General features: G+C 32.3%; 1 protein-coding gene across 3 annotated transcripts in view; it reads right to left on the bottom strand.

The window, feature by feature from the left end:
• Positions 1–4,698: 4,698 nt before the first annotated feature.
• The window catches only part of LOC140776759 (sodium/hydrogen exchanger 1-like), a 52,978-nt gene continuing 37,382 nt past the window's right edge, over positions 4,699–20,294 (bottom strand). For 2 of the 3 annotated variants that reach the window (XM_073120600.1, XM_073120602.1), the window contains 5 exons: positions 18,806–18,907; positions 7,531–7,669; positions 7,392–7,454; positions 7,207–7,287; positions 4,699–5,275 (listed from right to left, as the gene is read on the bottom strand). In XM_073120600.1, coding sequence (XP_072976701.1) covers positions 4,928–5,275; positions 7,207–7,287; positions 7,392–7,454; positions 7,531–7,669; positions 18,806–18,907 — 733 coding nt within the window. In that variant the 3' untranslated portion in view covers positions 4,699–4,927. The remainder of the gene's footprint in view (positions 5,276–7,206; positions 7,288–7,391; positions 7,455–7,530; positions 7,670–18,805; positions 18,908–20,294) is intronic. The other variant, XM_073120601.1, reaches the window with a different exon arrangement.

Raw genomic sequence — 20,294 nt, 5'->3', positions numbered from 1 at the left:
GGCATCAAACTTGCTAGAGGAGAGCTGAAACTCTCCCACCTATTGTTTGCTGATGATCTCTTGCTATTTGTAAAGCTTCGACTAGGGATGCGAAAACCTCAAAAGTGTAATAGATCAGTACTGTAAGTTCTCTAGCCAAGCTATCAATCTGGAGAAGTCAGCCATAATCTTCAGTAAGTGCACCAATCAGGCTCAGCAATCACAAATCTTCCCTATCTTTAAAGTGAAGCAGTTAACTATAGGGGACAAATACCTAGGTAGCCCACTCTTAGTTCCAAAATCCAAGGCTGAAGCATTTGAGTTTATGGTCAGCAAAATCCAAAGCAAACTATCAGTTTGGAAAGCTAAAATGCTCTCTCGTGCAGGAAGACTAATGCTAATCAAGTCGGTCTCTAGCTCAATACTGGTCTTCTTCATGAGTGCCAACTTATTTCCAAAATCCCTTCTCCAAAGAATCAAAAGATTAATGCGTGACTTTTGGTGGCGCTTTTAGAATGGGCAAAGGCATATGTATTACAGAAGCTGGGACCTCATGTGTTGACCTATGGCTAATAGAGGGCTCGAAATTTGTCGACTAGAGCTGATAAGCAAAAGCTTGATTATGAAGCTAATATGGAGACTTGTTAATGAACCGGATAGCCTTTGGGCTATTCTACTCAAAGCTAAGTACTACCACAACTCCTTCTCGGAAGCAAAGCCAAGGAATAGGCCCACTTGGACATGGTCTACAATTCTGAGCTTGAGAAAATCTTTCAAGGATAATGTTACCTGGATGGTCGGAAATGACACAAGCATAGATATTACTAAAGACCCATGGCTTCCTCACGCTGCCCTATCGGACCTCACTCTCCCTACTGGAATTAGCTAGGTCCATGACCTAATAAGAGGCATAGACTAGAACCATGATCTGCTCAACACATATATTGGTTCAGCTTCTATTTCCATATTGGACAAACTTGTCTAGATGCCATCGCCATGCGGTGTCTTTTCATGTAAGTCAACGTACTGCTCACTATCAGATAAGAATTGGCTCAGCTCCTCCTCATTGGCTGATCAAAACTACATTTGGAAACTAATCTAGAAAGACATTGATGCCTTACCCAAAGTGAAGACTTTCCTTTGGAGAGCCATAGTTGGTGCTCTTTCAGTCAAGGCGGCGATACACAAACGCATTCCTGAAGCAGATCCCACCTGCATCCTTTGTTTGACAGAAGCAGAGACCATGGAGCACTTAGTGATAAAATTCCCATCTAAGGCTGCATAGTTCCAATCGCGTCTTGGAATGAAAGTAGAAGGAACCCCGATCAGGTTGGATACTTGGATGCTGTCGTTGCAAAGTCAGCTTACGGCGGAGCAACTCGAGTATGCCTTTTGCTTTCTTTGGTGCATTTGGAAGGTAAGGAATGATGTAATTTTTAGAGGAAACCTGATCCCGCTGATGTGAGCACAAAAATAGATGCGCACAAGTGTAGTTTCTCTAGGCAAATTTAGATACCGAAGAAAGTATTGATCAATGGTAGGAGGAAAGCTCTCCGGGGAACATAAATCCAAGAAATATTATCAGCTGGGTAGATGCCACTAGGCAAGGTGGCTCAGTGGGAGGCATTGGAATCTTTATCAGCTCTTATTCAAACCAAGTCATAGAAGGCAAATCCATCTTCTTATAAAATTGCCAGAGCGCTCTCCACGGGGAGGCATTGGCTCTTCTACGTGGTCTGGAAAGTATACAAACCTTTGCGACGGAAGACTATTGGATCTTCTCAGATTCACAAGCAGTCGTCAATGCAGTCAATAGTCATAGTGTCTATATCAACTGGACCATCAGACTGATAATCAATGAATGTATCAGGTGGATTAATATTATCCCCTTTGTGAGTTGCGTATACGAGTAGGTGTAACAACCATAAGGCACATCTCCTAGCTAGCTATGCTATTCGTGAAAGTAGCAATATGGACTGGCGGGATCCACCTCAAAGTCTTGAATGTAATCCTTCTGATCAATGAATATGGTCTTTAACCTTTCAAAAAAAAAAAAAAAACACATCATTAGGCTTTAGGACTGACCTCCATCATGCATGATGTTTGGTGCTAGTTTTGAACCAGGAGTTGGTGCTAAGAAAGTTTGCATTTATCTCTCCATTGCGAGAAACATGATCAAGCGAGCTATGAGAAGCTCACAAGTTAGCAAAATTAGGTTATGGGAGCTTTAAAATTTTGCTTCTTATTTGTGGGAGTTAATCCTTCTTTACATTTCCTTCAAGCAAGCTCCTAAACATACACTCATGCACACTCATGATTAATATGAGCGTAGAAGAAAAAGTACTTGGACAACTTTTCATATGACACTGATCTCTTAGTTAGAGCTATTAGGAAGAGAGACCGAGAGAAGACTGATCAAAAGGCTTTGGGATCTAAATATTGATTCTAGTACGAATGAACCTAGTCAATTTAGAGACTAGAGCTCCTTAGCTCACCAAAGGGCTTGGGTAGTTCTCAAGGACATGAAGTCAATAGGGAATCCGTGGAACTGCATCAAGATTTCAGACAATGAGAAGCACCACTTTTCCATGGGGAGATTAAAGTAGAAGGGAAAGCACAAAGAAAAACTGTCTTAAAAGGACTATGGTGCGCCAAACTAGACCTTCTATTTATTATGTGTAAGCTCAAATTAGAGAAGAAATGGAAGACCTTACTAGTTAGGAGCTTGCCAACCAGACACATATTATTAATGGCTTTAGCTTGAGATTGACTAATATTTCGCCAAGCCCTTATTCACTTTGTGGAATAAGAATATGCTTATTTTAGAATAAACTTTATTATTCTGATGTAGTAACTAAACAACAACTTATCTTATCCTGGTATAATAATTTATCATTCTCTCTTATTTTATTACATACAACTTTTAAAAAATAATTTAATAATTATCCACAAATACTATTTCGCTTCTAGATTAGACAATATTTAATTACTCATCACCTTAACTATAGTTGAGATTCCTTCTCTATCCTATATCTCTTTTCTTAAATACCAGTCATTTTAGTTATAAGTTAGATTTTTTTATCTCCTTTATCTCTTGTTTTAAATATTGGTCATTTCACTTATAGTTGAGATTTTATTTTTTTTTTACTAATAAATTCTACAAAATTTTTTAAAAAACATTAAGCCCGCATTCTTTTCCTATGGTGCAAGCTTATAATCCCACATTAACTATAGTGTCTCCTTATTTACTCATTGTGTATGGTTATTTTACATAGAGTGATGGGTTGTTTTCCTACAATGCGGGCTTATAACACATTGAATTACCCTGCAATGCCTCTTTATTTCTTCTAGTACATGGTTATTTTAATGTGGTGTTATTTCCCTGTAGTGCGGGTTTATAAGCCCATATTACTTAATAGTGCCTCTTTATTTCCTCTGATGTATGGTTAATTTATATAGAGTGAGAGGTTATTTTCTCACAATGAGAACTTATAGTGTCGTATTACCCCGTAGTGCCTCTTTATTTTCTCTAGTGCATAGTTATTTTAATATAGTGTTATTTCCTTGTAGTGCTGATTTATAAGCCTGCATTAGTTAATAGTGCCTTTTTATTTCCTTTAATGTATGGTTATTTTACATAGAGTGCTAAAATATTTCCCCGTAATGTAAGCTTATAACCCCGCATTATCCCACAGTGTTTTTTTTTTCACTATAGTGCGTGGTTATTTTACTTAGAGTGCATGGTTATTTTTTCGTAGTGTGAGCTTATAACCCGGCATCACTCTAGAGTGCCTATTTGTTTTCTCTAGAGTTTATAACCCCACATCACTCGGAGTGCCTCTTTATTTAGTATATAGTTATTTTATATAGAGTGCCAAGTTATTTTTTTGTAGTGCGAGCTTATAACTCCACATTTTTCTATAGTGCCCTCTTATTTTCTCTAGTATATGATTATTTTACATAGAGTGCCAGGTTATTTTTTCACATTGTGGGCTTTAACCCCGTATAACCCTACAATGCATGACTGTTGTGCGAGTATATAGAGTATTTTAAGTCGGCATTTATAATAAAAAAATAATATTCTTTTATAAAAATAGTATTTACTACTACTTTTAATATATACTCAAAGGTATATCTATCATTTGGTTTAAAACATCAACAATGCCCAATACAAGTATAATTTACTCCTTATATTAGTATTAAACTAAAAATTAGAATAGCTTATACTAGTATTAACTCTCATTTTCTAGTATTAAAAATTAAAATAATAATACCTATTCTAGCCTTATTTTTTAAGTGAACACAGCCCATGAAAATAATTTCGTCAACGCCGTTCTCCCAAAGAAGGGCAAAAAATTTGCCTAAGAAGTTCTTTGAATTTCGCCGTTGCCGTTGAGGAGAAACGAGGCAACACAGACAAGGAGAGGGAGAGAAGGAGAGGGACCACCCACACTCTAATAGTCAAGGGGCAAAGAGGCCGAGAGGGATAAGAGAGAGAGAGCCTAAGCCAATAAAAACAAAAGGGAAAAGGAAAGGAGCAAGACCACTCTAGAGGGAGACTTAGCTCCGCAAGCAGGAGGAATCCCTTGATCAGTAAACATTCTAAACACGAGTAATAAATAAAGAGGGAGAGAAAAACTTGCAAATTGTATCCAAACACAACTCTTTTACGGAAATGCATGTACTTCTCTTGAGAAGGAAAATATTATTAAAGAAGCATTAGCATCTTAAGGACTCATTATAATATTAGAATCCATTCATTAAAATTTCTGCCAATGGTATTTTGCAGAGATCATTAATTCCACATTAACATTGACATACCTTTAAATATACACACAATGTGTATCATCCTCAACCATGATCAGAAAATCCTTTAAAGTAATTTTTGAGCATTTCTACTTTATAACATCTAATTCCAATACGTAACTTAAATTGACATTTTGCGAATTCAAGAAAGTGTAATAATGTCTGGTTCTCGTGCATGATCTTCTACATCATTTGAAGATGAACCAAGATCAGATGGCACAAAACCACGCCCACCAAATATAGGCCTCATATATTTATCGTCAAACTTTCTCCAAAAGTAGTGAATGGTGTGGGTAGGATGCATTATTAACATGCCCAGACTCCTCCGAAGACTTGCCCGATTGTTTTCGCTCTCATTTGCTCTGCCATTTTCAAGAAACAAGTAGTGGATATCTTCAAGCCCAGACTGGTTAGTGTCCTCATCATTTAGTGATTTCGAGTTACAGGATAGAAGAGCTTGTACCAAGGGCTTCGTTATCGATCCAAATACCTTTTCATCAATATTCTGAGTTAGCAATGAAATTGTCTAAACTCTAGCTTCAGTATTACGAATTATACAATATTTGACTCCAAAAAAATTGGCTATAGTAACTGATTCCAGATATAACAACTGAGCGAGTGCAAAACCATAATCATGTGTAGAAAAGCTCGTGAAATGTACATAAGAAAAAGTTAAAAGGTGAAGCATGTAATCCCTATAATAGAGTATGCTTAACATGCAACTGTTTTGTTTAACTCCAATGAGAAGTTCGTTTTCTCAAGAGCACAGGATCTCTGGATATTGTTTCCTATAAAGATGTAAAATAGCTCAATCTCAAAGTGAAGTTATACAAACTTTTGAATCCTTCGAGTCACAAACTGTCCAAAAGATTATTTCAAGTATCAACCGTACAATTCTAAGGAACTTGAAGGTATTGACAAAGTTTTCTTCGACATAGGTTGATGGTTGGACCAAGTAAAATCGGTAAACCTTAATATTTAGAAAAAAGAGAAATTTTATAAATTACACCATATATTTTACCTACTTTATAACTCATACCCAAATTTTGTAACTGACCTTTCTTTTTTCTCTATAATTTTTATTTAATGTTATTTTTGTGTCGACAAATGAAGTTATTATTATTAATACGATTAAAGATTATCGACAATATTTAAGCATAATATTCTCATATTATTCTTATGCCAACAAACGAAGCTTTTAGTCCTCCCCATCATGCTACATTTATTAAATTATATTATTAAACTAATATTATGTGTTTAATTATATTATAGAGTATTCAATCATAATAATGAGTGTTCAATCATTAATATTATTTTGATAAATATATTTAATCATATTATGTGTTAAATAACTCTTATATTTAATAATAGTAATATCTTTAATAAAATATGTCATTTACAAAACTAATCTAAAGATAAAAGATTGTAATATAGGTTTTAATATATATATTCAACCTAAAAACTAAACTAAAGATTAATATGCCGAAAACCTAAAAATATCTTTAAATATCCTAAAACCATCTAGGGCCAAGAAGATCAATTATTTGATGTCTTTGGATCGGATACCGGTTGGATATCCCATAGATCCGACCAATTTAGCTTTAAAAGACTGTATCAGGCAGTTTTGATTGAAACGGACCCAATATGGGTTGAGAATCAACCAATTTGGCCGATATCACACCAAAACTAGTCAACAAACTAGTTTTGGGTCGGGTTCGGGATCAGCTTGACATATTCAAATCTATTTCGACTGATTCGCCTAGGGATTGACCGAAACTAGGCTCCTTGATACAAGACAAACTTTAAACTTCAATAATGGAATGACCATTTTTTCCCTAAGTTATTTGCCCCAATTATAGCCAAAAAAATTTGGGGGAAAATAATCAGATTAAATCTAATTGGTGCATGAGGCAAGTCATTTATCATTTTCTATAAGAATTGCAAGTGTTGCACTAATATCTAGTGCTAAAATCCTAAAAGACTTCAATTAGCCTATAAAATTTACTTTAATGACCTAAAAAAGTTCATATGAGACCATTTAGTAGCACACATACTCCGGATGAACATTTCTGGATACGTGTTGTGTCGAGCCAAGTCTTGCACACAAAAATATCCTTGGTTAACTTTATTTTGGAGTGTAAGGAATATATCTTTATGAGAAAGATAAATTATACAAAAATATAATGCAATTCTACAATTATCCCATAATTATGAATTTATGATATCTTTGGTGCTCATTTATTCCTAGAGGTATTGTACTTTGGTGATCAATAGTCCACTCTATTGCACCGTCCTTCACTAGTAAATATGCTGGCCAATTCTCAAGTCATATAATGATAATCACAATATTAATTGATCAAGATGATATTACGGATCATAATAACATACAAATCTAATCTATAATCTGTTTAAATGGCATACCACATTACTGAAGAGTACCACAATGATGGAGTTGGTGATCATGAAAGCATCCTCCTCTGATGATGAACTTGTCGATGTAAACTGCAACAATAGATGCAAAAAAGATATAAGATAGTAGTACATGGGAAGGTAGCTGAATTACTAGCAACCCAGTGACAATGAAAAGTAACTGCTACAAAATTCACCTGGTTATATGACAAAGCTATAGTAACTGCACCTCTCATAAGGCCAGCCCACCAAATTACAAACTGAATTAAAGTAGTTGTCATATAAATTATGAAGAACTTTAGTAAAGCAGTTTTCATGCTAATCATGTGGAGATACCTGCTGACGAAGATTAATCTTTCTACTGATTGCAGCTTGACAGCAATTTGCAATATTTGCTAGTGAAAAGACAAATATAGCCCTTCCCACCATTACTAATGCAAATAAAGTTCCACTAACAGCAACAGTTGTTCCTATACTGAATCAAAGAATACAAGCAAGTAATAAAAAATGTGTAAAATCATAGAAAACAGGAAGAGAATAGTCCTGCTAAATCAAATTAACTGATTTTTTCAATCAAGTGCATGTACCACCACAAAAGCTGGTAAACTATTTTGGGACTTAGGCTTGCAAAAAAATAAAAATAAAAATAAAAAGAAGCCTCAAAACAATTCTCTTAAGATTAATCTTCTGAAAAGCTGTGCATGCAATATCGTATATGTTCTATTGACAATCCCACATAAACTGCATCTGCATAATGCCTATACATACTTGAACAGACATCATATTGCACCATATTTGTCTCTACAACAGTTTTTCTTTAGATGCTAATCTTAATCTGTAATCATATTCCATTTCTTATGTTTTCTATCTATATATACCAAATTTTATATTGAGTATGTTTGATTTATCGAGAACTTTCCTCTGTCCATTTAATTTTGTATAAACAAATTATATTGATTCCCCTCATCATCGTGTTTACTAGCTTTTTGCATTTTCCCACATTTTACTATATTCCAAGTTGCTAGCTTAAGTCCTCTGTTGGCTTATTGGAGGCTTTGGAGCATCATTTGACTAGTGACCAGCTAGATATGGTCCTTTGCTAGTCAGCATGACGCTGTGCCATCAATCAAACACACCCTAAGTGAAAATTCAAACCCAAAACATATCTTCACTCATTGCATAGTGTAATGCCCAACTTATTTATTTTCAATTTACTCTATTTATGAAAGAATTTTAACTTCTTAAATCATGTGAGGGAATGTAAGAAATTATTTAATGATTTAAGAATTTTGTTATATTATTGTTTTCCTTTTCAATTATTTCCTACATTTGTTAATGACTATTCTAAAGGGAACAACTTTTCTTTCTATTTATTTATTTATTTATTTTAGTTTAGGTAGATTTAAAATTTGAAAGGTTTTTACATGTTAAAGAAGAAGCAAACATAATTCCATCTTTAATAAGATTTTCCTAAAATAACAAACACACCATTCTTTATATTGAGATGAAGAGATCTCTTGTTCCTTGTACCATTATCACTTTTCTCCTCACTCCACCATCATTTTTCATCTATATTCTCCAATTATTTTGTTGGGCTATCTAAGATTGATTCATTGTGTGGCCTTCTAGAGATGTGCCGACATAAAAGAGAGTGGTCCGAGGGTTGTTGTATCTCTGAGAGAAATTGCCGGAAGCCTCGCACAATCTTGTTCTTAGGATAGCGATAACTTAGTGCCTCTAATCCTAGGACATTCTTTTGACCATACTTTTACTTTCCACAAATATATTGAATTCCTGTTTGTGTGATTTTACTTAGTTTACTCCACTAGCTGACCAACTTTATTTCTTTAAAGAAGGATCTACATGCTTCCCATTATGAGTGGGAATTGAATTTCGTTTTCGTTCCATATCTAGTGTGTAACAACCCAGAATTTTAAAACATAAATAAATAAAATAAATAGAAATATACAGTTTAGATAATGAGGAATTTTACTTTATCTTTTATATTTTAGGATTTTTATTAAAGTAAATTAAATTTTTAGATATATATTTAAGATATTAGAATCCTTATTTTAATAGGACTCTTATTATATATATATATATATATATTTTTTTTTTTTTCAATTGTATAAAAGGGCCTAGAAGAAAACCCTAGAGGGATTTTTTTAGGAGAGAAATTAGGCGGTATTGTTACTACCGAAAAAAAAGAGAGAAAAAGAGATTATTCTTGAGGAAGATTAGAGAGAGAAAAAGAAAGAATAGAAAATAGAGGGAAAAAGATTTTACCATACCAAAGAGAAGACAATCGTGAGCGCTTTGGAATTCGTGCAGATTACGATTAGAATGCGAAAATCAAATTATTTTGGATTGAACGATCAAGGCAAGTTCCCATTCATATTTTCTTAAATTTTTATTATATAAAAATAGAATTGATGAACTATAAATATTTTTATGTTTATTCTTATCTTGTTTAATTTTATAAGATAAGAAACTTTACAATATGATGATGTCAATTATGCGAGAAATTAAGAAATTCGTTGTTTTAAGGATTTTCAATAAAAAAAGAAAATATTAAGATTTTGTATTTTATAGAAAATTCATATTTATCATTCTTGGAAAAGAAAAGGGATTTTATTGTTTATTATTTTTCAGATTTCAAAGTATTTATTTTTATTGCATAAAATAAGAAATAAATTAGGAATATTTCAATTTAAATAAATTTAGATTTCTGAAAATAATTAATATCTATTTCTATTGTAGAAAATAAGATATAAATTAGGAATATTTCAATTTATATGGATTTCGGATTCCTAAAAATAATTAATATTATTTTATTTCTAGAAAATAAGATATAAATTGGAATTACTTCAATTTAAAAGAATTTCGGATTTGTTAAAAAAATATATTTATTATTATATTTTATTTTCAGAAAATAACAGAGGAAATCTTTATGCTAATATATTTTATTTTCTATAAATAAAATATAAGAGATCTTTATTTTTAGAATATGATCAAAAATAAAATATTATATTTGAGACGTTAAATTTTGCAAGATTAAATATTAGATTATTATTTATTTGTGTTTTCTGACTTATTAAGAATGATTTATATTATATATATATTAGAGGAAATAATAGTATTTGAATTTATGGATTATTTGTGTTTAGGAAATAATTTATAATTCTAATTTAGTATATATGGATTTTGAAATTCAAAACCCTTGATTTTGAAAAACAAAGAGCAATGAATCAGGTCCGATAACGAATTTTCCAACAAGCCTTACAAGGAGCTCTAGGAACTCTGAATAGTCTGAATATGAATACCGAGTTACATTTCTGTACTATCCGTGCGAATATTGGCATTCTCGGGGCGATGGAAGAAATAACTTATTAGCCCTTCAACTTTTATTTGAATTTCGAAGGATTGCTATGACTATAGCTCTTGGTAGATTTACCAAAGAAGAAAATGATCTATTTGATATTATGGATGACTGGTTATGGAGGGACCATTTCGTTTTTGTAGGCTGGTCAAGCCTATTACTCTTTCCTTGTGCTTATTTCGCTTTAGGAGGTTGGTTTATAGGTACCAACTTTTGTAACCTCATGGTATACCCATGGATTGGCCGGTTCCTATTTGGAAGGTTGCAATTTCTTAACCACTGCAATTATAATATTTCGCAAGTAAGTTAAGTAGTATTAACTATATATATAATATAAATATAAGATAATATAAGATAATTAACTATATATAATATATAATGATATATAAATATTTTAATATAATATAAAAATATAAATTATATATAAATGCAATTTAGTAAATAATATAAAATAACTTTTTTAATTTTAAATAATCAAATTCAAATAATAAATGCTAAAATTTAGAACTAAATTAAGTGTACCTATTCATCTTTCTACACAAATATAGATATGATAATTTGCTTTAGCAGCTTAGGATCAGCCTCATGAAAACCTTGCTACATATGTTGATAAAACACTTACCTAAGTTTCCATTTTTCCCAAATACGAGGGTAATAAAAACCAATTAAATTAAAAGAATTAGTTTAGTTCCAATAGAAAATTAATGATTCATCAGTCATTATAGATAATACTAAAAAAAGGATAGAGTGACATAGGTAGAAAAAAATTGATTCATCAGATGTACCATTGACCAATCCTGTGATTTCGAATCAACAGATTCTTTGTGCAATTTGTGAGTTGAGTAAAGGAATAGTAATAAGAAGTGTGTTGTGTAATTTCATTCAAAAATGAAATTTCATTTTATTTGGAATGAAAGAATTTAATTTGCAAATAACTTCCATTTTTTTTATCATTTCTTTTCTTTTTCAATAGGATCTAATCAATGTTTTTTGGGGGGGAGGGGGGGAGGGGGGGCGAATGGCCTGATACTACCTTATTGCTTATTTTAATTTTAACTAATTGCATTTAGTATAGTAATAGGTTAGTTAATTCCCCATAAGATATCAAATAATAAGAAAAAAGCGTTCCACGATCCAACAAAAGGATCTATTTCAGTCCTCTGCTCTACCAATTGAGCTATCCCGACCATTTCTTATGCATCATACTAGTAGAGTACTTGTACTTATGTCAATTAAAGTAACTAAAATAAAAAAATAGTATAAAATATGACTTAGTAAATGGAAGGATAATGATATGAATTATGAATGATTTAATAATAGATGCCTATATATATATGTTCATTTGTATGGTATAAAATCCAAAGATTTATGTTTGGTTAGATTCATTTGTGAAAGAGTAAAATGAATGAGAAAGATAATGAATTTTATTTGAACGATAATGAGAAAGATAATGAGAAAGATGATGAAAAAAATAGGATAAAGACTTAGCTTAGTAAGTAAAATAGCTTTTTTTGGGGATAGAGGGACTTGAACCCTCACGATTTCTAAAGTCGACAGATTTTCCTCTTACTATAAATTTCATTGTTGCTGGTATTTACTGACATGTAGAATGGGACTCTCTTTTTATTCTCGTCCAAAAACACTTGTTTATTCTATATTTTGGACCTTATAAGAGACAAGAAAATTATTTATTTTTCAAGACGGCTTATATATTATTATTATGATTCTTTTTCTACTACTATATGTACCACATGCTGATTTTTGTCATTAAACATATTATTAGTAGAGTGGGTTACTTACTGAGCGTCTAGCTTATGATGACTTATTATTTTGCAGGAATTTAAGAAGCCGCTTAGTGAGGACTCTAAAGACTGAGTACCGTTTTTGTTGTGTCAATCTATTTTAGGATTTGATTACTATTTGGGCTTTCATGTTTTCTCCGGGTTTTATCCTAGAGATTCACGGCCATCATGTTCCCGGATCGGGGCTTGACAGAATAGTATCGGAGCCTAGACTTTTGATTTACCTAGTAGATTCATTGCGGAAATCCAGTACTCAGAGTCCTTTAGATTAACTAGTCTAGATTTTTAAGACAAATATTTTCTTATAAAATTATTTAAGTCAGATAATTAGATGTATGTGATTATCAGAGTAGCTAGCGGAAGTGTGGAAAGTAGATTTATTTCTGATGTTGTGAGAAGATAGTTGAATTGCTTATGATGATGATGACATGGATACGTGAATTATTATAATTTAACAGCTTTAATTTAGATTTATTATGGAGATAAATACAAATTAGATGACTATTTGGATTTGGTGTCATAGTATTCAATTAAAGATCTAGTCACTTCTAGAAAGGGATCGAGATTTGATTTTTGATGTTTGAAAATAATTGAAATTATTTTTGAATTATTACTTCATAAATTCATCTAATGGAATTATATTTGAGGATTTGAATCTTATAATTTGGATGGAACAAATAAATGAGATTTGACTATGATAGTTCGGAGATACTTGAACTTATGTTTCGATTATTATATTTTGAAATTTTATCTATATAATGATTGACACTTTGGGATTATAGAATAAGAAAATTATAAGAATTGGGGAGAATGATACTTGAATGAGAATATTATATAGATGAAATTTCTAATATTAAGATTGTATCATGATTTTGAGATTTAGTATTAAAAATAATAAAATAAAAATAATAATAATAATAATAATAATGTGAACGTGCAAAAGAAAGTGATTATATTTAACCTTTTGATTTAGTATGATTTTGGCAATTCTTATGTAGACTTGATCAATAAGAATATTTGGAGAAATTAGATAATAGCATAACTCAATATCTTTAAAGGTATTTTATGGTGGAAAAGTTTTAGATGATTTAATTTTTATTTTGAAAAGATAAATTATATTGGTCATACAATATCAATGATTTGGAGGCAAAAGATGAATTATATTAGTCATGTAAAGAAGCACATGTAAAATTTTTAGCCTATATTGATTACTTGATAATGTATATTATTACTCATTTGGATGTTGATGTGAATATTGGTGAGAACACAATAATCAAATAATTTTCTATGATAGATGAGTCATTAGAATTTTGATTTATAAATATAATGTCAAAATGAGAAGATATTTTAGTTGAAATTTGTTTAGCTTAAATTGTGGATGACGTATACTTGGAAGAGAATATTAAGTTTATTTATTGTTGAGGAGATAATACAAGGATTTTTGTTTAGATATCAATCATGATACACGGAAAGAGATAGTATTGATATTATTATTAGTAGATCTAAAATTTCCTATTCTCTATATACCTTTGATAAATTATATAGGTGATCAATTATGATTCGAATGATGAAAATTATGCGAGAAATTTCTAGAGGAACTGAATTAGCAAGATATATATTTGATGATAGTATCTTTTGAAATTATTGGATTATGATCATAACAATTTAAATTTCATGAAATGGTATAGAAGCTCTATGTTAATTAGTTGATCAACTTTTGACCTTTGTATTGATAAAAAGAAAATTTTGAGTGAGCAATAGGAAAAAAAAAAAAGATTCTGACTTATGAAAGAAATTTTAAATTGTAAGTTTTATCGGAAGATAAAGATAAAAGCCCTTTAGAGTTATCATCTAGATATTTAGTTAATGAAAGTAACGGGTTATATGAAGATTATTTGACATGTTCGAAAATTATAAATATTTGATAGAAATTTGATATAATTATTAGAATGTCCGAACTAACTCAAGCATCGATACTATAGATATTGATTGATCATGATTATCTATTAAAGTTCTAAGTTTTGAGGATGAAACTTATTTTATAGTGGGTAGAATGTATCAACCCAGAATTTTAAAACATAAATAAATAAAATAAATAGAAATATACAGTATAGATAATGAGGAACTTTACTTTATCTTTTATATTTTAGGATTTTTATTAAATTAAATTAAATTTTTAGATATATCGTTAAGATATTAGAATCCTTATTATAATAGGACTCTTATTATATATATATATATATTTTTTTTTTTCAATTATAAAAAGGAGCCTAGAAGAAAACCCTAGAGGGATTTGTTTTAGGAGAGAAATTAGACGGTATTGCTACAGTACCGAGAAAAAAAAGAGAAAAATATATTATTCTTGAGGGAGATTAGAGAGAGAAAAAGAAAGAATAGAAAATAGAGGGAAAAAGATTTTACCATACCAAAGAGAAGAAAAAGAAAGAGAAGACAATCATGGAGCGCTTTAGAATTCGTGCAGATTACGATAAGAATACGAAAATCAAATTATTTTGGATTTAGCGATCAAGGCAAGTTAGGGTTGTTAGGCTTGACGAGCAGCTCGGGCTCGGCTCAGGTGAAGCTCGAGTCCGGCTTGGCTCGATCAGAGCTGAGCTGAGCCCGTGCCATCATAATAGGCTCGAAAAATATCGAGCCGAGCCTGAGCTGGAGCCGGCTCGCTCAGGCTCGGCTCGATAGGCTCGATAGCCTGACTCCCTATGACTAAGGACACGTGGCATAAAGAAATATTGCCACGTGTCCCTCACTAACTCATTCTCACCCGTAACACAACATTCATCACCCTCACCTACCCTCACCTACCCTCACCTACCCCACCCTCATTAATTACTTCACCTTTCCCATCACATCACCTTCCCCATCCTCAATTCCCCCACCCCACCCTCACCTTCACTCTCACCCTCATCCACCCGATCACCACTCCTAACCTCACCCCACACGCCGCCACCTCTTCCCTCCCCGTCGGCCTCCATCGGCAACGACGGCAAGCCACCACCACGGCGCCACGCCTTCCTCTCCGTCGGCCTCCTCCTCCTCCTCTGCTGTTGGCCTCCTCCATCCGTCTCCGACTCCTTCGGCAAGCCGCTGTCCATGTCGCCACCGCCCACGTCGTCACCGTCTCATCCTCTAATCGAGCCCGAGCTTTGCTCGGGCTCAGCTTGGGCTCGGTTAGGCTCAGCTCGAGCTCGGCTCGGGTTAAGCTGAGCCGAGCCTGAGCAACATTATGAGGCTTCAAACTAATTTCGAGCCGAGCTTGAGCCAGAGCCGGCTCGCTCAGTCTCGGCTCGTTTACACCCCTAAGGCAAGTTCCTACTCATATTTTTTAAAATTTTTATTATATAAAAGTAGAATTGATGAATTATAAATATCTTTATGTTTATTCTTATCATGTTTAGTTTTATAAGATAAGAAACTTTACAATATGATGATATCAATAATGCGAGAAGTTAAGAAATTCGTTGTTTAAGGATTTTCAATAAAAAATTAGAAATATTAAGATTTTGTATTTTATAGAAAATTCATATTTATCATTCTTGGAAAAGAAAAGGATTTTATTGTTTATTATTTTTCAGATTTCAAAGTATTTATTTTTATTGCAGAAAATAAGAAATAAATTAGGAATATTTCAATTTAAATGAATTTTAGATTTCTGAAAATAATTAATATCTATTTCTATTGTAGAAAATAAGATATAAATTAGGAATATTTCAATTTATATGGATCGAATTACTGAAAATAATTAATATTATTTTATTTCTAGAAAATAAGATATAAATTGGAATTACTTCAATTTAAAAGAATTTCGGATTTGTTAAAAAAATATATTTATTATTATATTTTATTTTTAGAAAATAACAGAGGAAATCTTTATGCTAATATATTTTATTTTCTATAAATAAAATATAAGAGATCTTTATTTTTAGAATATGATCAAAAATAAAATATTATTTTTGAGATGTTAAATTTTGCAAGATTAAATATTAGATTATTATTTATTTGTGTTTTCTGACTTATTAAGAATGATTTATATTATATATATATTAGAGGAAATAGTAGTATTTGAATTTATGGATTATTTGTGTATATATTGTATTTGAAGAATTGAGAATTTTAGTGATTGAGAAATTTAATACTTGAGATTTAGAATGAATCAGTATAGTTAAATACTGATAAAAGTGAGATGTGGAACCCAATTTGTTTTCAAGAAGATAAGTCCAGGGAAAAGATTCTTGGAATGTAACGTTACGATGTGCTATCAAGTGACTCTGGCGGGATTAGGGAAAAGATTCCTGAATTTTTGTCCTGGTGACTTTAATCTTTCTCAACGGCTAGTGAAAAAGTCAGTAGGGCACTGTATAATACCTATTGTGACCTTAGAAGGATCGACTATCTAGAAAAGTCTCGAATGTCATCCCGATGGTGACTAGGTAGTGCAATGTGGCCATGGGTCAGAGTGCCAATTAATGGGAAAATATGGTATTTTATCTGTTTTGGTGGATTTCCATAATAGTACACTTTTGGCAGAGATCGACTGCTTTTATATTAATTTATTTAAATTGAGATATTATAAATAATTTATAATTCGATTTCCATGATAGTACATTTTCAGTAGAGATTGATTTGTTTTATATTAATTTATTTAAATTGAGATATTATAAATGATTTATAATTCGATTTCCATGATAATACACTTTAGTGGAGATTCGTTTTATGCTGATTTATTCAGATTGGTTAATATGAATGATTTATTATTTAATTTCCATGAAAATACACTTTTAGCGGAGATTGATTCGTTTTATGTTGATTTATTCAAAATGAGTTAATATGAATAATTTATGATTCTAATTTAGTATATATGGATTTTGAAATTCAATATAAGAGACAAGAAAATTATTTATTTTTAAGACAGCTTATATATTATTATTATGATTATTTTTCTACTACTATATGTATCACATACTGATCTTTGTCATTAGACATATTATTAGTAGAGTGGGTTACTTGCTGGGCGTCTAGCTCATGAGGGCTTATTATTTTGTAGGAATTTAAGAAGCCGTTTAGTGAGGACTTTGAAGACTGAATACCGTTTTCGCTGTGTCAATCTATTTTAGGATTTGATTACTCTTTGGGCTTACGTGTTTTCTTCGAATTTTAGCCTAGAGATTCACGGCCATCATGTTCCCGGATCGGGGCTTGACATAGTGTTTAATTCGCTTCTCAAAATAATGGTTGGAAGTTAAAGTTGTTCCAGTTCATATGCTTTAAAATTCTATTTGACTGTTTATAGTACTGCACCTAATTATATAAATTTCTAAGTCATACTAAATAGTACTCTCTAACATTCCCACAAAATCCTACAGTTCCATCATAAAATTACTGACTTGCGATCATGATCTCAGCTGACCACAATAACAAGTTTTTTATCTACAAAATTTCTAATGCAATAAATTATAGATATGCTGATATTTTTCATTATTATTGAATTTGTATAATAAATTTCTCTGTCAAGCACTACTCGATGCAACAGTAACCCTAGTGAAGGAAGAAGAGACATAAAACTGATCCCTCATCAAGTGGTTTCTCTTTTCAGAAAGCAACATGCTGCCAGAGTACATAGCTCATAGAGTGAAATCTAAGTATAATCGTTTGTGGTAGACCTGATACCGTGGTTAAATGAAGCTACATTGGTTCAGGTGATATATCTGTATGCTCTATCCAATGGAGATGCTCATGACTAGTTACACTAGTATTCAAAGCATACAAAACTAGCTTTGCGTGAACTGTCAGTGTTGAACAAAGGCAACCGCGTAGTCGTCACCAAGTTGTGGACAATCCAAATCAAGAAAAGTATATGACATCACACTTGCCAACTAAACTAATGCATAAATGCCAACCTCCAAGACTCCGTGTAAGTAAACTGTTAAAACCAAATTAAAGAGATCTCCATGTTACTAAAACAAACATCAAATTACAGAAATTTAGAGTCATTAAGCTAGGAAAGATCAATTGAAGCAAGATCTAACTCATAAACATGGCAAAGTAGTCTCTAAAACACTAAATTGAGTTTCAATCTCTAAGAAAAATGTAACAATGAAATCTCAATGATACTGTACTGTTATAGCAGAATAGCAGATCAAGAAGCTTCAGGAGAGTAACTAGGCGAAGCATATAAAAAGGTAATCTTCATATCACAAAATAATAAGAAAATTAAAATAAAATCTTAACCGGAAAAAGAAAATAAAAATGACCTCAAAGTTGGCCTTATTGGCTTGAAATGTAAAAAAATTAATTTCTTCTCAACAAAAGAAGACTAATTTATTCCTTTCGAGGAAAATAGTTCAATAGTCAAAGTAGTATATAAGCAACAAACTAAAGTTTCACAACTCTTGAGTTATAAGAAGCTTCTAACCTGGCTTTACTTCTCCTCCACTTGCTAATGTCCATAGCATCCATACCAACATAAAGAAAAATAAAAGTTTCCGAAATAAAAGACATTGTTGCGAATGTGTGCCTGAGTATATCCATTATTGAGAATTTAAATGTGATGTTGATGCAAATTTTATGACAAACTATATCTATCACAAAGAATTTGCACTCGTAGAATAATTACTTTGCAGCGAAGGACAGTTACTACTAGTGTTATAATTATTAGATGGAAAATTCATGAACAAAAACATTTGCATCGAGTTATATAACCCTTAGACAATATGACATATGGATCTGCTTTGTATTCCTTTGAATATGGGTGCATGATATATTGCTTTAGAAAGTTGGGCATATTATAGTGCTAGGAATTTCTTGCATATGTGTAAGCACTCCTAGAGGAAAGAATTAAACTTGATAACTTTTGAGTTATGATAGTGCCACTTGCATATTGCATAGAATGGTTAGTGCTGAAATTAAACTGCTCATGTTGGTAACAAATTGATTTGGTTTGGCATTTGCATATGTTATGTCAAACTGATTTAATTATTTGCTTCGCTTACTATCTAGTTTATGAACAGTGCAGGTGTACAGCTCTAAGTCAATATGTGCTTTGTATCATTTACATGGTTGTATCAAGTGTAAGGATTTATTAGGAAATGTGTTTTGCCATGAAATTGCTAACGGGGCATTGTTAGCGTTTAGGTTGTCAGATGGCAAATTTGTGAACATGAAAAATCCTTATGTACAAGCTTCATTTTAATGTACATGGTTAAGGTACACATGACTTAGAAGTTCGATTGAAGAAAATCAAGTTTCAGGTTCATTTTCAGCAGTATACCGGATTAGATTCGAATGCCATGTCTACTGCTAGAATGCAGGAAGAAAACCTACCACAATAACCACTGTTCAATGAGTGTACGGATGAATAACAGATGACAGATGACCACCATTGAAAGGCATTTGAATGATGGAGCATGAAACCCTATTGAAGACTTAACAGCATTTGAACAATGTTGCTGCCATTCGAATGCCGGCAAAGAAATTAGATGGGATTGAGGATGTAAAAGCCATCTTGGAAACATATCTTCTAATGGATAGGATCTTATCACTCATCTTTCTCAACTTGAATAATCGTCTCCTAAATCAGTCTTTCAACTTGAAACTGCCAACCAGGTTAAACTCTAGTTAGGTTAGCTTATGAGTATGCTTCGAATCTGCAACTTAACTCTTTATTCACCCACCCTGACTCGTCCGAGGTCTTCTTCCTCCTTGGGCTAGGGCGTCCCCGTGTGGAACGCGACAATGCGACAACACCTTCATCGACAAAGCTCTCCAGCACGACGAGCAATGACAGCGGCGACAGAAGCACGACGGGCAATGATGGTGGCAACAAAAGCTCGATGATGAACAGATCATGGTTAGAACGGGTGTTGTAAGGCACCCATCGTACCACATGCCGGTATGCCGCCGGC

The sequence above is a fragment of the Typha angustifolia genome, chromosome 14 (assembly GCF_048772165.1).
Source record: "Typha angustifolia cultivar Huaian chromosome 14, ASM4877216v1, whole genome shotgun sequence".
NCBI lineage: Eukaryota > Viridiplantae > Streptophyta > Magnoliopsida > Poales > Typhaceae > Typha > Typha angustifolia.
This window is presented reverse-complemented; position numbering and strand designations above follow the sequence as displayed.